At 43.0% G+C, this 17,726-nt stretch overlaps 2 protein-coding genes across 11 annotated transcripts in view; one reads left to right on the forward strand and one right to left on the reverse strand.

The window, feature by feature from the left end:
• LOC122982039 (teashirt homolog 2) overlaps window positions 1-9,027 on the reverse strand; it is a 102,399-nt gene extending 93,372 nt beyond the window's left edge. For 8 of the 10 annotated variants that reach the window (XR_006403379.1, XR_006403380.1, XR_006403378.1 and 5 more), the window contains exons 1-3: window positions 7,860-8,112; window positions 7,544-7,674; window positions 5,716-5,779 (exon numbers count right to left, since the gene is read on the reverse strand). The gene's annotated coding sequence lies outside the window, so the exon portion shown is untranslated. Of the gene's footprint in view, window positions 1-5,715; window positions 5,780-7,543; window positions 7,675-7,859; window positions 8,113-8,459; window positions 8,549-8,942 lie in introns of those variants that run through there. The other 2 variants (XM_044351010.1, XM_044351009.1) reach the window with 2 other exon arrangements.
• zfp64 (zinc finger protein 64 homolog (mouse)) lies at window positions 8,586-11,916 on the forward strand. The gene is made up of 6 exons (XM_044351012.1): window positions 8,586-8,822; window positions 9,015-9,173; window positions 9,259-9,405; window positions 9,577-9,639; window positions 9,727-9,978; window positions 10,080-11,916. The coding sequence occupies exons 1-6, from the start codon at window positions 8,801-8,803 to the stop codon at window positions 11,507-11,509; spliced, it is 2,073 nt and encodes a 690-aa protein (XP_044206947.1). The 5' UTR covers window positions 8,586-8,800; the 3' UTR covers window positions 11,510-11,916.
• Window positions 11,917-17,726: the final 5,810 nt, after the last annotated feature.

The raw sequence follows: 17,726 nt of genomic DNA on the forward strand, positions 1-17,726 counted from the left end.
TCTCTCTTTCTCTCTCTCTCTCTCTCTCTCTCTCTCTCTCTCTCCATCCCTGCCCGCCCCTCCCTTCATCCAGTGATCGTTTTGTGAACCCGTTAGCCTGTCATTGGTTTAGAGACTCCAAATGACCCTGTGTTTCTGCGGAAGACTCATTCATCCCCTCCCTTTCCCTCCCCAGGCCACTGGCAATACTGATGACCACCAGAAAGACACACACACACACACACACACACACACACACACACACACACACACACTTCCTACAGACAGACATTAACACACACACACACACACACACACACACACATGCACACACGCACTGATGGCTGCTGTGGTTTGCTGGTGTAATGTGCTTTGTTGTGTGAAGGTATCAATCAGAGGGGAGCAGATTATTAGAGTGTCTGAAAGAGATCAAACAATGTTGCCGTCTGCACCCACACATGGCTGATTTACAGGCAGGCTGATAAAGTACTGCAGCTCTCTGTCAGGGGCTACATGACGGCTCGCCGCGCTCTTAGGATAAATTATTGCAGAGGCCCGCGGTAATGTCTCTCCACCTAGCAACCAGCCGCCCCAGCCGCTGCCAGGGGAGCCCTGCCTCGTCTGCCATAATGGCACTGTGTCCGGGGTCAGCAGTTACTGTATTGTAGCGGGGTGGGAGGGATATATACACACACACACACACACATATATATATACTGTATACACACACACACACACACACATGCTTGAATGCATGCGCGTGCACACTTAACGGCGACGTTTGTCTCTACGCTTGCCATTGGAAAGCGATGCCAAAAGACACTCAGGGATGACTAGAGGAGGACTGAGTGGACACGGGGGAGGAGCTGGTGTCTCGCTACAATTTTGCAGTGGAGCAACATTTTTTGAAAAACTGACGCCTCGGTTCCAAACAAGACAGCGCCGAGAGACGAGAGAGTGTAGGGGGGGGGGGGGGGGGAGTGGAGGGGTGGTGGAAGGGTGGAGGGGGGGGGCTGCCATTATCAAAAAATAAAGCTCACTTGTGTGATTGGCCAGAAGGCAATTCCACAGACACATTATTTCATACTAAGCTGTCTCTAACTGTCTAACTGTGCTTATGTCAGGCCTGCACAAAACAAAACAATCATGTCCCTGATTCATACCAGCCTGATGGGGACGTTTTTTTAAAAAAAAAACGCCGGTGTTTTTTATGACAAAACGCGGTATCGCCAGGTCCGCTTTTCAAGGCGAGGCCGCATATCCTGTGCCTCGCTTTAGCGGACGGTGACAGAAGTTAAATATATAGATAGATAGGCAGAGATCAAAATGAATAAGTCACCACCCAGAAGTGGATTTCACTTACAGATGACGCATAACTATTTTATGTCCCGTTGAGTTCCTCGGCCTTTTATTTACTCGAGATGGCTTTTTTTTTTTTTTTTTTTTTTATTCCTGTACACAGAGCAAGGTCAGAGAATTCACTCTAGAAATTGGCAGGGAAAAGACACACAGGGGCTGCGAAAAAAGTGAGTAGAAAAACTATACCGAGATGCTAAAAGATAGATGCTGTCGATTGAGCGTGATGAATATTTTACTGAGGCTTTCTCCATTAGAGCTTTTTCAACAGGATCTTCTTCTATATCAAAAAAAAGAGGAATAAAAAAAAAAAAAACAACAACTAAAAAATACATTTTTTTTTAAAGGTGGTCCGCAGTCAGGAGTTCAGAAACTGGCTTTGGCGTGTCGTCTGCCATTTCACTAGTGACTGGGTGATCGTCGCCTCCCTGTCCCCCCCCCCCCCCCCCCAACCCCCTCCCCTGTGTTATCTCGCTCAAAGCAGTGCCATCCCTCCATTGTAATAATGCCGCTTCCCAGCAGCCCTTGGAATGACCTTTCTTTAATTAACTGCATCTTGATGAGCAGATCTACATAGAATGTGAAGGTTAATTAATGAAGTATCACTGCTTAGTCTTAAAACCATCACCTAGCGGATGACAGCCAGCCCACCACTCTCAATTTTACCCCCCGATCTCATTAGCAATGGTAGGCCAACGGACAGCTCGGCTCTGGCCGGTGGATCTCCAGTAAATTGTATCAAAGACAGGCCCTTTGATATCCTTCGTATGGCTACATAAGACCATATTCTGACTCTACATTTTGAATAATATATGAGAAATGCTCACAAATACACACACACACACACACACACACATTCTTGCATCACATAATGTGTTCGTGTTTTTTCTCTGAGGTATGAATCTAGTCAGCAACACCCCCATAAATAATTCAAATGAAGGTAAAATAATATTTCAATTAAGATCCATGTAATCTGTTTCCTGCAAACAAATACATGATGGATGGTGATGGATAATTCTTGTATTATTGCGCAGTTTCATCTTGATAAGCTTTCGGTTTCCGTGTGATTTCATTTCAGGGCGCGTTTCACCGTCGCTTATCGTTGCAATTTGGAAAGAAGATCCACATTAGCGAACGTTGCCCAACTACTGAGAGTGTCTTCTTGTGGCGGTTAAAGATGTTATGATGATCCAGGGGGTCTAACGTTACAGCACATTTCCCAAAACTGGCTGCGCTCACACAGCTTTTTGTCTATCTATAATCTATCACAGTAGAGGATGAAGTGAGCTATGCGCAGCACTTAGAGCGCCGACACTAGGTGGACGCTATCCGTCATGGTGGATGTGCTGGGTTTTTGTTGCTGTTGATTGCAAGGTTTCCCTCTTGGGCATGGCGGAGCCGGTCCAGCCACCTGGGCTCATTTGCCATCCCCACCTGGCCTGGACGTCGGGAAAATGAAACCTGGAAGTATCCATGAACCGGCTTCTTTGATGTTATAAAATGAGAGCCCCAGTCAAAAGGGTGTTTATTTAAATAATTCACATTTTGCACCCAATTGAATCAGTTCTGTCATTATCCTGTTACGGATCTGCCGTCTTGTATGCATCGTATGCACTTTCACTGACACCTAACAACTTCTCTGACTGTGCTGCTGCAGCATATATACAGATGTGCATGTAAACCTCCCATCAGAAAAATCACTATTGTCTACTGTATCAGTATTTCTCAGCGCCGAGAAACATGATTGAGTTTCTCAAAGTAACCTTGCTTTTAGCCCCCTAAAGTCAAAGCATTAATGCGTGGCTCGGCTTTCAGGTAAGCTGCGGAGGCACAAAACAACTTACGCGAGACGGCGGAGTTTGACAAGCGTGTGTTTATCCGGTTTTATCCGATATCTGCAGAATATAAAGAATAAAATATGACAGATATATACCCAGGGCCATCTGGATGCAGCTAACCTACCGGCAAAGCAACCGGTCTCTATTTGTGTCTGTTAGCGCTACAACGTTATTGATTCTTACCGTTTACCACTACAACCTTTTGACAGCCATGTATGTAAAAACTGACATGGCTGACTTCATGACAAGCTAACAAAGAGTGATACCCCCCCCCCCCCACCCCCTGCTGTCTCTCACTGCCGTCTGTGTATTTATAGAATAGAACAGAATAGAATATATATCTAGTTATCCAGGATGATGATTTCCGAGCCTCATTTACGAATCGAGTCATGAAGAAAGACGGGGGTGAGATTCCCGTTTTGTTTTTCATAAATTCTTAAGAGTTTCCCCAGGTAAACTCGATCCCTAATTGGTGTAGCTTTTTGCTACCACTGATATAGTGTCACGCCTTCACTGATGACTGTCAGGTAAACTTTCTATATAGAAGTATTTCTCCGTTGAAGCGTCTATCTGATTTCCATTTCAGCACCTCGAATGACACCCCGCTAAAAGCTGGCACAATACGCTTCCCCGCACACAACGCTGTCACCAAAGACAACTCGGGAGGAAGCGAGTGTTTTTGAGAGTTTGAAACAAAATAGCTGGTGCAGCATTTCCCCCGTTTTCCCGTCTGAAATCCTTGACACCAGAGGATTTACAGTGAAGTGAAAGTGAGGTGGGTGCTGTATGGAACGAGCTGTGGGGGCTGAATTAGATGGGGTGAGGGTGGTGGGAGGGGTGGGGTGGGGTGGGGGGGGGGGGTCCACACTACACTCATGCTGACAGGGATCCTCCCTGTAGCGTGTGCTTTTTTTTCCATTAGTTCCTTACTCACTCTCTTGCCCTCCAGACCCGCAGAGTGAGGAAGATTTAAGTGGCCAGTCAAGTGAAATCCCCAAGGTTTGGCAGGTGTGAGGTCTGGCTTCATTATCTACAGACACCTCTGTCCAATTATGAGCCTTGCTCCCTCTGTGACGATGATGATGCCGTGTGGTGTCCGTGTATGTGTGTGTGTGTGTGTAGGGCACGAATAAGCCAACCTCATTGTTATCTGTCTAACTATCAAGATTCCCTCCTCCGTCATGACATCACTGACAATTTCACACCAAAAAAAAACACATGCACGCGCACATTCGCACATCTTTTGTTTAGATTTGACTCCGTAGATCCGTTCGTGGCCTCGTTTCCTGCTCCTGTTCTACTTGAGAGTTAGAGAGCAACACCTGAAACCTACTTGTGCAATAATGTTAACGGTCAGTTCCTTAGCAACGATAATTAGGCCTCACTGTAAAGAAAAAACAAAGATATATATTACACGCGCGACCGTCCTGTGATCGGGAGTCCTGCTGGTTTTTGATACATCTCTGTGGCTTCTCCATTTTGCTGACCCACTGGTTCCAAAATGTCAGCTACTACAAACTAGAGCACTACAGCCTTGTAAGCCGCTTCAAACAAGCACAGGGTCTCTCTCGCTAGCCTGATTTTGGACACCCCCTGCTGACGCTACAGCAAAATGCACCCACAGTACCCTTCCTTCCAAACCACTGGAAATACCTCAGTTTTGATAGGAATGATTAAATTAGGAGACAAATAGCTGTTATTTATTCCTCAATGTGACATTAATATCTTATATTCCTGCCACTGCGGCCGCATTAACATCTGTATCAGCAAAACCTCCATGTTTAAGAATATATAAAATCTTATACTACATATTAATTTCCTCTTCATTTACATCCCAGCTTGTTTCTAAGGGGTTGAATACTCTCCTCCTAAGGCTGTGGTCTGCTATTGTCTATGAAGGCACATGTACCCTCTAGTCTCTGGTTAGCCTGCACTCATCTGCAGCCCTATCATCTGCATCAGTTGGCAGATACAAAGAGCATAGCGCCGATTTGCGTGTGTGAGCATGTGCGCCTTTTGTGTGTGTGTGTGTGTGTGTGTGTGTGTGTGTGTGTGTGTGTGTGTGTGGGGCACGGCTACACTTGCTCGCGTGTGCAAGTCTGTCCGTGTGTGTGTGTGCGTGTGCGCGCTTGTGTGTGTACGCTGTCTTTTTATATGATATAGTGGGAGTGTTGGGAGGCATCTGATGGTTCCCAGACTTTGGCTCTGTTTTATCTGATGCTGAGATGGCAGCTGTTGACCAAAGGAATTCGTACATGTGTGTATAATTCGTCTTACGGCTAAAAAACAAACACTCGGGGACATCTTTTACCCATTCGATTTGACATGATACAAACAGAACAGGTCAATATGTGTGTGTTTGGTTTTCTGTGTTTGCTTGATTATAATTTCAGGGGTGTCTATAAATAGAGAAAAAGGGGCCACAAATCTAAACACATTATACAGTATTTTCTCCTAGCTGTGTGTGTGTGTATATAACAATCATCAACATGCTCGATCCGATGTGGGGCTGAAGCATGTTGCAGCAAAGCTTTGAACTCACCGTTTTATTTGCTTCCCTCTTAATGATAATAATCTTAGGACTGGCAGTGGCGAATGAGCCTCCCCTGAATTGCAAAGGAGGAAAAAAATGACATGAATTAATAATGAGCAAAATTACTCAAACTCTGCACACCACGACCTGCCGCAGCACGGTGAGCAGCGGGCCCTAAGGTGACAAAGCTAGATAAATATTTTATGTCTAAATATGATTTTGGGGTCCTAAGCCTGCTTGTCTGACAATCCTGCTCGGGTCTTTGCAGCACACGGCTAAACCGTTAAAGCTAAAAAAAAAAAAAGAGAGACTTGGAATCGGGTCTTGTCTGGACAGAAGCGAGATCAGGTTTATGTGTTGCAGCCGGCTTCTGAGGTTTGTGCCGGTGAAGTGAGTAGACGGTGTTCTTTGGGTGCCCTCAGGTGGAAGCCTGGTATAATTGCTGTTGACAACCTACAAGTCATTGTGCAATTAAAGCATCTGCCGTTCCTGTGTGGCAGCGGGCTGTGATGCCTTGTGACAGCTCGTAGCCATTAAGCAACTGTAAGCAGCTGGCGTGCCTCGGTGGGGGAAAATAATGTGACAGAGGCACTCCCCCCTATTGTTGCCCTTGTCTCATTGGGGAAAAGAGGGACATTACATCACTCACTGAATACTCAGGCGTCTCAATGAATGGGAGAGGGGCATGTCTACAAATTAGAATTGGCGCAGCTGGATATCCGAGTGATATTTTGTTTCTGAGTACGAAAAGTGAATACAAGTTTATTGTTTTGAAAGGATTACGGAGAACCGGTCATGCTTAGAAAAGCATGTGGTGCATTTAACAACTGCTATTGCTATTACTGGAAATTAGAGCTGAAACAATTAGTCAATCAACACTTGATAATTGATCAATTGTTATGGTAATTTTGCAAGCAAAAATGGGAAAAAAAATGCTGCTCCAGCTTCTCAAATATGAAGATTTGTGGCTTTTCTTTGTTTTCTGTTACAGTGGATTTAATATTTTTTGATTTGGGGCTGTTGGTTGGGATGTGAATATGTCAACTTTCTGGGAAATTATGAAAGGCATGGACTTAATTATTAATCCAGAGTCTCCAGATTAATTGATAATGACAATAATCACTAGTCGCAGCCATACAGAGACTATTTGTAATCATACACATTACTTTTAGTGCTGTGTTTCCTCATAAATAAAGGCGTACTAATGAACTAACCAGACTGCCCCTCATAAAACTTCTTCAGTGAGAAGAAGTGGAAGAACTGCGAAGTGTGAAAAAGTGAGAAAAAACTAAAAAAAAAACAGATTTACAATTCTTTTGATTGTATAAATAAAGTCTAGATCAAAGTAGAGAGCACACTGGCTGGCTCTCCGCTGCTGGGGGTAGACGACATAAGTCTTTCTTTAATTACCCCGTCTCGGAGTCATTTGTCTGTCACATGTAAATGTGGTCTTTTGATGTACATTTAACTGTATGGAGTTTGTGGGGGGATTTATGTGCATATGATTTGCACGCTCTTTGGTCAGATCTAATTATTTATTTAATTATCTCCTTTTCATGTGTTTTTTTTTTCTCTCTCTCTCTCTTCGGGACCATGTCATCAAATTTCAAACTGCCCCAAAGTAAACTGTACTTTCTTATTAATGTGACATTCACTGTTACCGTGAATGTATCTGAATCTATGGAGACAATCCTGACAGAATCAAACTCAAAGACACTGGGTAATCAACTAGTCAGATTCATGTGGGTAGACCATGAAAGGTTGTATGTGTGTGTGTGTGCGTGTGCCACTGTGAATATATGAGTGTGTGTGTGTGTGTGTGTGTGTGTGTACACACCTCCTGTCTGTCTCAAGGATTTGCTGTTTCAGCAGGGAAGGAATCAGTCCTGTGCCTTTGCCATGCAGTAAAGTCAGCGTAAGGAAATTCCTGAGCCTCACAGTGGCAATCAGGCAGTTAAGGACCTGCCACTGAAAATGGAGCTGTATGTCAGTCACTTTCATGGCTTATTCACACTAGCACAACTACTCTGGCATAAAAAGAGGCATTCTCATTCACTCACCCCTACAACCAAGCAAATTGCCCTTACTTGAAAGATGGCAGGGATGTGTATATTTTAAGTGCCCTGCAACAATTGCTACGCCGGAAATCTTACCTCTCAGAAATGCTCTTTAAAGTCGTTGAAGGTATCACAGCTAACGTTGGAGCCCTAAGCTAGTCTGTGAACAATGAAGCCAACAGTGGTTGGAACCAGATATAATAATAATTTATGTGCTAAAAACTGGATTCCAGCATCTGAATAGTTTTATTAAGCCTAGCAGGCCATTGTGTGCCTTTGTTATAGGACTCCCAATACGACAGGTGGCAGTAACGGTCGTGCTAGGCTTTTTGAAAACGAAGAAAACACGGTAATATTTTCAATTCACTCCAATTTCATGCTAATTTCTCTTTCTAGAGATAAATATTGCGGTTCAGATGTTCACGTTTTATATAACTAAGACTTCTGTTCATTTTAAAATAAATAAATTAACATTTTTAGAGCAAAATTGGGTTGTTCCACTAATTTGCATCACACTCTTCACAACAGTAGCAGTGTTGCTTTCAGGTGCTCATAAATAAATCCAATGTTACCAACCGAAACGTATACAAAACAAGTGTTGAACGGAAACTGCACACTTGTTTGAATTAATTAATTAATTAATTATTTTTATTGACAACAATTATTATGAAAAAAAATGTGGCAAAAATACAACACTTCTCTCATGTCGTCTCCCATTCTCAGCGTTGGTAAATGTAATTTTTCCCACAGTCATTAAAGGCAACGCGTGACGTCACCCGGACAAAATACATGCTTATCCCGCTGCCGCAAACCTCACCTAGAATGTCGTAAAAACCGATCTGTGTCAGTGTTGTCAAAGAAGTAAACTGTTATTTCAGTTGGTATCTAAACCGCGGTATATTTCACCTTTTGAAATGTGAAATTGTTGTGCTGGCTGTATCTGGACTCGAGCCGGTGCAGTTTAACAGCATATTGGTCGTCGTGTTGGCTTTCGGGAGCCAGAAAATGAGTTGATCTCAACCAAAACTAGCTCGGAAATGGCAACATACAACGCAGGAGGTAACGTTTAAGGAAAACAGACTTGTTCCCTTATTAGACCGTATCTCTAACAGTTCATTCATGATTTTACGTCGTAATATTGCAGTCATGTTTCTCGTCGTGCATGTGCACTTTACATACGTTCGCCACACAACTTCATATTGAAATCGGTGGTTTATGTTGTGTGTTTTCTGCCTTCTGATGTATCTGCAGGACATCCTGTTGTGGTGGAGGTGAGCCCAGATATCCATATCTGTGGCTTCTGCAAGCAGCAGTACAATAATTTTGAAGTCTTCCTCGCTCACAAGCAAAATGGGTGTTCCCTACCCGCCTCTGACACATCAGCCCCCGCAGCAACAGCCCCTCTCACAGGTAAAAAATACTCATTCATCATTTGTCTGCTGAGTTCATTGTTTGTCTCATGCACTCAAACGTGTCATATATTTTTCCTGCTTAGATTCCAGCGCAGAGTTTGTTTTTGAGGAAACCTACCAGACCTGTGTTATGAGAGGTGTCAAAAAGATCCTGACCAAAGCACAGAAAACACCTTCCAAAAAATTAAAACCTGCCCTGACTTCAAAGAGACACAGCTGCTGTTTCTCAGGTTGGTGCCTCTTGCCGTTTATGACTATAACACATTCCTTCTTTCCAGCTGCCAAGCAGGGAGAGCTCTACTTCCTGCCAGTCATGTTTGCACTTTTAGGTTAATTTTCCACAACTACAGAGGCCATACACACACACACCTTGTAAAAGCACAATCTCTCTTGATCTACAGGTTGCACTTTTAAGACACAGTATGGCCAAAAAGACATGGAACGGCATCTCAAAACCCACACCGGTATGTCACTGCCTTGCTGCCACATCTGTTGTTAGAGCACTCCAGAATCAGATATTGACACAAGTTGTTTCTCCATCCGCCATCCAGGTGAGAAGCCGTTTGAGTGTGAGCTGTGCCACAAGCGCTTCAGCCGGCGGGACAAGCTCAATATGCACAGCCGCTCACACACAGGCGAGAAGCCGCACAAGTGTAAACACTGTCCCTATGCAGCGGCGGATAGCAGCAGTTTGAAGAAGCACCTGCGTATCCACTATGACGAACGGCCGTTTAAATGCCAGATCTGTCCTTACGCCAGCCGCAACTCCAGCCAACTCACCGTGCACCTCCGCTCGCACACAGGTAGGCGGTCAGAAAGCCCAAATTGTCAGCAACTGTGGAATGATGTTTTGTACACTGCATTGACAATTGTTTTTCGTTGTTTATTTCATTTTTTTCCCAAGGGGATGCACCTTTCCAGTGCCAACAGTGTGATGCAAAGTTCAAAATCAACTCAGACCTGAAGAGGCACATCCGGATTCACTCCGGCGAAAAGCCTTACAAGTGTGATTTTTGTGAATACCGCTGCGCCATGAAAGGCAACCTGAAATCCCACATTCAGATCAAACACGGCACCGAGAACTCCTTCCACTGCGTACACTGCGATTTCAAGTGTGCCAACAAAACTGCTCTGCGGCAACACTCGCGAGAACACCAACCCACTCAGCCCATTCAGTGCTCCAAGTGCACTTACTCCTGCTCCAGCAAGGGGGCGCTCAAAGTCCACGAGAGGATCCACTCGGAGGAGCGCCCCTTTAAATGTGACTTCTGCAACTTTGCCTCCAAGCAGCGCAGCAACCTTGTCATCCATAAAAAGAAGTTCCACTCGGATAAGCCTGAGAAAGGCAGCGGCGGGAAAGGTGGCAGAATCGGAGGAAAGAGCGGTGGTGGTGACTCTCCGAAGCCTGTCAGCTCCCGGTACCGAGCCAAACTAGATGCGGCTCGAGCCTTCTGCTGCGACTCATGCGATGCTTCTTTTGTCAGGGAAGACTCGCTACGGAGCCACAAGAAGCAACACAGAGACACTCAGCATGTGTTGCAGCTCCATCTCTCAACTCCAACCGATACAGTCAACTTGGTTCCCGCCACAACGTCACAGACCCAGCTCGAAGTTCCTGTCACATCTGACTCAATGACTCCTTACAGCACTGCACAGCTCAAAATCATTGTATCCCACCCTCTGAGCCAGGAGAACCCCTTAATTCCAACCGGTGTTGATAATCAGAATAAGACCAACATGGTCCTGCTAAGCCCAGAAAACCAGGACATGGTAGTCAACTCCATGATCCAACAGGTCAACCTACTAGCACCTATGCAACCACTTGGGTCGTCTCAGACCGCAGAAGCCACCCTTGAACCCCAGACGGTCCTGTTGACGCAGCTCAGCCCAGAAGATACCAACAACCCTCTCCACCAGGCGCTGCTGCAGACGGCCATAACCGCTCAGGACTCCAACAACGGCACGCAGACTTTCATCACCACCTGCTCTGAACTGGAGGGCCTCAACGCTTTGATCCAGGAGGGTGGCACGGAGGTTACGGTAGTGACAGAAGGGAACACCGCCATGGTGACCACAGCAACTCCACCAGACATGGTGTGCGGACCATCGAAAGACATGTCCAAGCCAGCAGGGACAGTAACAGTCGAGGACAGTGCCTTACCCTGTGAGGAAAGCGCGTTACTGGTGCCAAACATCAGCCTTGGGAGCCAAAATGTCGTCATCCACGGCGTTCCGCTGATCGTGTCCACTCAGCCGCAGCAGAGCGCAATAGAGCAGCTCTCTCCTCACACCCTCTACTCAGATTCACACACACTGGAAGGCATCCCGCAATAAGAGGAGGGCGCGGCGTGTTTTTCTGAAAATAAAAAAAAAAAAAGACTGTAACTGCATCATAAGCTATTTATTTGCCAGAAAAGAACTTTTTAGTTGTAAAGATTGTCTGTGCAGACCATTAACAGCTTTTGTTTCTAATCATGAAATAACAACGCTGTTATGACTTTTGAATTAGACATCGTTTTAGTTTTCAGATTTTAGTATACTGAATGGTTGTCGTAGAGCAGTAGTTTAATCCAGAATGTCATCATGTTTAACACTGATTAACTTTGAAATTTGGACATAGATTCGAATACTCTATTTTCAAGTGTCATTTTTGGAGGCATCAAAATTGAATATACTGTTTATTTTCAAGCAGCGGTGTAAAAGAATAAAGTCTGAAATGGTTGAGTTGACACAACTTGAAACTGAATGAATTTTTTTGTGATACACTTCTCCAATTTGTCCATTAGGTGGCAGCAGAGCGATAAGAGTAGAGAGTGAAGCTCGCTCTGAAATTATAGGGCCTTGCAGTCCTGTAGTATTGATTCTATATATTCTGTAAGTGTGTCTTTTTCGGGAGATGAATATGTTCAAGTACTCTTCGTCATTCTGAATCTAGCAACTAGATGTCAATTGTAGAAAACATTAGACTGCATATCAAGGTCTTAGTTTCTAAAAGCCAAGTTGCTTTTTCCCGATAGATTTTCCAATAAAGTGCCTGTTTTGCTTGTGGCTATCTATTATTCTGGCCATTTTTACACTCAGACTTCAGCTCTTAGTATTTGCAGAAAGTGAAGGCTGCACCTGAATAGAGGTCTCCTGTGAACAGTTGACCATTGATTTCTTTCTTGTCCCTCAGCACTAATGGCTCTAGTGATGCAGACTCATATGTTTTCGGGGCTCAGCATGACCACAAACTAAGATGAAGTCGTTTGATGAATGACCCTTTACCAGCGCTGAAGTTTGTGTCTCAAAAGGAGAATTGTCTTCTGTCAGAAAAGGAAATGGTACTCACAACAAATAGCAAAAGGATATAAAGATCTTTGTTGTTGTACATTTAAGGTGGTGTAATCTATTACATATAGATAGATATGATGAAATTGTATTTACAGAATGTCTGCTGCATATCAGCAATCAAAATACAGGATAGATTAGCACGATATGGCCTCTAGTTTGAAATCTGTGAGAAAAACTGAAAATCTACCAGTTTTATAGTGAAACGAGTGACGATTATGTGCTCTGGTTGTTTTTCTGAGTTTAAAAATAGCCTCCAAGAGTTTATAGCTGTGTTTTTGGTTGTGCTTACAGGACGGCTTCACAATTATTTCAAGTATTAAACAAAAGTCAAGTGCCCAAATGAACACTGAAATAGTTATTTTCTTGCTGTAAACATTCCTCCTGTTTATCCCTTCATAATGCACTTACAACAATGATGGCGGACAAAATCACAGTCCTCCTTCTGTGCAAAAATGTTTTTTTTAAATGTTTATCTGAAGCAAATATGAAGCTTCAGCCGTCCAAATGAGTCAAATCAAGTAGACATCTTTCAACATTACAGTCTTTTTGGTGCCAAAGTCCATCTTTTTGTTGCTATACTTCCACCACAGCTCAACACAGGAGACACAAAGAGGGAATTTGATGATAAAAATACTGTAGATGTGGCAGATATCCACTTGATATGACTAACTCAGACTGCTGAAGTCTGATATGAGCTTCAGATCAACTTTTAAATGCATTTTTGCACTAAATGACTGTGGATTTTGGCCTCCATCACTTACATTGAAAGTGCATTATGAAGGGATCCTCTCATAGTCAGTATGAACAGGAGGAATGATTATTATTAGTGTTCATTTGGGCACCTGACTGTTGTTTTAAAACAGACTTGAAAAACTGAACTTATGCTTTAATATAAACCAAGTGGTGATTTGAGCTAAATGCTAACCTCAGCATGCTAACATGATGTTTAGCAGATAGGCTATAATGTTTACCATGTTCACCATTTTTTAGCGAACTAACACTTGCTAACACAAAGCTCTGAATGCAGAATAATTGAGAATGTGATTAGTTATGCAGGTATTTGGTTATAAAGCAAATTATTGTACATATTTAAAAAGTTAACCTGATAATGGCCCCAAATAAAATGTTAAAGGGATCATCAAGGTTATTTTAATTCAGTCTGAGGGGGACATGACCGTGTGTGCCAAATTTCATTGCAATCCCATAATACTTGTCAAGACATTTCAAAACCGCAATCGTCAACCTCATGGTGGCGCTAGAGGAAAACTCAGGGGAAACTCAGCAAAGTCAGTGGGATTTATCTGCTGAGGGAAATGAATGTGTGTATGAAATTTCATGGCAATCCATCTTATGACTGCTGATGTATTTCAGTCTGGACCAAAGTGGTGGACTGACAGACATTGCCATCATAAAGAGCACTGTGTTCTGGTTATGTGGCGGGCATAATGCATCGTCAGTACCTGCGCTCGAGCTGATATTAACACTCTAATCACAAAAATGATCCAAAAGTGACCCTTTTGAACGCCGTGTGTACCTTTAGGTCCAAAGTCTTCAGGTGGAATCACTAAATTCTTCTGAAATTCCATTATGAGTGAAGATGAGCGTTATGTGGGAAAGACAAGAAGTGCTCTCTGGTGTATCTCTTTGATCTATTATCTAACAGACTTCCAGGCCCTAATCCTGAGCACCCTTGAGGAGGAGAGTCCTTTTTTTTTTTTTTTTTTTGTTTCTCCCCCTCCTCTCCTGTTCCACATGCGACATCATACAGCTAGGTTAAGTGCTTTCTCTATGGGCTACAACATCTTTAGAGCTTTGCTTGGGGGGGAGAGAGTTTGAACTGTTGTAGAGAGTGAAATATTTTGCGAATGTTTGATTGGTTTTCAGTCGAATAATGAATGAATGATGGGAGAAGTCGACACAGTTTAAGCACATGTAGCAAACAGCATCCATTCTATCATGAAATCTGAAAGTTTGCTTTGGTGAAAACTTTTTTTTTTTGCAGGAAGGTAGCAGGAGTTTTAAACTCCTCTTGATACTGTATGGCACTTCTCAGTTCCTTCCTTCCTGTGTTTGAGATGTCAGCCTTTGAATGGGGTCATAAACGTCTCCCCAAAAAGCAATTTCCACTCACAGCTGCTTAAAGAAATCGTAAGTTGTGATGCATTCCTTTTAGACATAAACAGATCCAGAGAGGACCAGGTGACAGAAGGACAACAACCAGAAGTAGATCACACACGAGCATGAGCATAAGAGGGCAAATACTTTAAATAGTGTGAAAAAATGTCAAAGGGCTGTAAAATAAAAGTTGAATGAATTTAGTATCGCGGTTAGTTTCTTTCATCGGAGGTGGTTATAAATCGTAAAGACAGCCACTGAGTGCAGACTGGTTTTTTCACACTGCGCTCCTCCAGGTACAATCTGTCACTCGGTTTAACAACACATTTCTGACCTTTGCTTTGTTTGCACACAATTTGCTATCCCATCAGTAAATGGCACTGAATGCCTTAATGAAATTAACTGATTGGTGAAGTATTGATATGGATTTGTTTTTCCAATGTAAGCATCTTGTGCGCTGTGACACTATTGACATCTTAAGTGAGTTTTGATTTCTCAGTACACTGGAGGCTTTTATCTTGTCTCTTGTTCAATTCTATTTGCGTATGTGTGTGTGTGTGTGTGTGTGTGTGTGTGTGATAGAAATACAAGACGATAAAGCTATTTGATCAGCCTTTTACAGCCGAGCAACAAAAAGACACCTTCATTCGCCTCTCTGAATGCGATGTGATTATTTGCTAAGACGTTATTAGGCTATTGTAGCGGCTAAGAGTGGAATCAATAGTGTCACTTTAGGGCAAATTCTAGTTGTAAGATTATTTTGATTCTACGTGTCGTATGTTAGTTATATTTTTTGTGCCACCGAGCACAATTTAAAGTAATTGTATGCTCAGATATACACATTAGACACAATTATTACATCTCACTGATCAGTCTACTTTCTGTTTTTCCACCTTTTCTGAAAGCACTGACACCCTTTTGTGGTATTCATTTGACATTTGAGTGTTTAGGGTGTTGTTTTTGTCTTTTTTTTTTGTCTATCTTGGGTTGTCAGGACACATTACCCTGACAGGCTCTTTTGTTGTTGTTTCTTTAAGATTGAAAGCAGCAGTTTAAAACCAGTCCTCGGGGGGCAGAAAAATAAGTATAATTTTGAGCCAATAGGCATGGCTGGAGTGAGAGAGCTAAAGCCCATAAAAGTCCTTTAATGGACAAAGGAATGCTACAGTATCTCCTGTGCTCTAACACAGAGCCAGTGCCTTTTATAACAATGTCCTTTATAATGATGTGGGTTTCACCATTTAGCAATGGCCACTGAGTGTGATCTCGTGAATGCAAATAACCAGCTATCAGCTTTTGTGATTGAGTAACAAAGACATTTAGCCATTGTTTTCCTGTCCTGTTTCTGTGCCACTAACCCTAAACAAATGAATGTTTGCATGGTTTTGACCGTGCACATGGTGCCATGTATTGAAAGGGGGGAACAATCGCTCAATTGTTTTCTTTCATTCCATATTTTGTGAGATGCAAGTTGCGTCGGGAACACTAGCCAAGTGTTAGTCTTGTGCCATCAGGTTTAGCTCGGCACAGAGATACAGCATTGGTGTTTTTTATGCTCGGTTTTTTTTTTTTTTTTTTTGTGACACAACCTCTGATCGTTCTCACATGTCAGCATGTTGTTTTGTGTTTCCTCTGCGCGCATTCTCATAGTTTGCAGAGCAGGACAGTCAGTTTTTTTTGTGCGCTTCGACATTTGTTTTCATTGCCAGCCTGCCATAATAGAGTGATTAGATTGTTCTTAAGCATTCAATATAATATGAGTTATGCTCGTGAAGAACTGGAATAGTGACGCTGATTATAACAATGCAGACGAATGTGCTTCTGTAGGATTGTGTGGACGTTTAGAATGAGACTATATAAGTTGTTTTCTTTCATTTCGGTAGCAGGCGGGTAGTGTTTCACTATTTTAGGAAAGTGTAAGCACCTTGTGGGAGTTGTAATCAAACGTTAGAATATTAATGTTAGAATATTGTCCCAATTAAACCTGTTGCCTACTTACAATTTTAGGAAATTCCACTGGTTTCAACAGATGGCTATGAGCGAGCCAAATATTTTCTTTGTTCACACATGCCTTATCCTAAGAAAACAAACATGATGGAAATCTGATCTTTACACATACAAGCCATTGTTGTGTGTGTCTGTGTGTGTCTGTGTGTGTGTCTGTGTGTGTGTGTGTGTGTGTGTGTGTGTGTGTGTGTGTGTGCTTAAGCTGTTGTTTACCTTGCCTGCTTTCAAAGCGCTTAATGCACACAGATACTACTGCTGCCAAATTAATTCTTATGCAATCTGAAAAGAAAAAAAAAGAAATCCATGCTGGCTATGGAGCAATTAGAAAAGCAGTTGTTTTATTTCTCAGCATCTCTACATGAGTCTTTCACCACATTTATTTTCCCACTAAAATCTCAATTCATAAACCAAAATAATTCCCCCACACACAAACGCTCAAGAGGTATTTTATCTATAACCGCTGTGACTTGGTTCTCCAGGGTGGCATAAGGGAAGTTTCAGTGTATCTTTCCTGTACATCCGTTTCATCATTGGTGATAATTTGACCACTGAGGGACTCAGACCCAGGAAATGTTCTTGTTTTCATTTTGATATGGTGTGGTATTTGTCGGGAACGGAGAGGTGGGGAGAGGGGATGGTAATGGGGGCAGAGCGAGAAAGATAAGATTAAGGCTGTGTTTTTTTTAAAGTATTACTATTACAATCCCTTCTCTTTTTGAACAGTAAACGTAATTATGCCTCCATCCCTAATGTTACCCATTCTTGTATTTCAAGAATTCCTTAAATTAGCTTCTCTCTCTCTGCCAGCATAATGTCCACCCAACCCCGTGATCTAAGTCATAGCCTGTCCATATTTGCTGTTTGTTTGACCCCATAAGGGCACGAACCCTGGCTGATCCTTCATCTGAGGACAAAGCTTATGTTTGCAGTGACATCATAAATGCCTGTGCAGAGAAAACAATGGCTGATGAATTCAGCGGGAGTCGAGCACAGTGGACAGCAGAGACACAGAGACGAGGCCCGAAACTTCCAGTGTCATGGAAAGTTTCGGACAAGGACCCACACCTTGACCAAACACACACAGAGAGCGCTCCCA

The sequence above is a fragment of the Thunnus albacares genome, chromosome 5 (genome assembly GCF_914725855.1).
Source record: "Thunnus albacares chromosome 5, fThuAlb1.1, whole genome shotgun sequence".
Taxonomy (NCBI): domain Eukaryota; kingdom Metazoa; phylum Chordata; class Actinopteri; order Scombriformes; family Scombridae; genus Thunnus; species Thunnus albacares.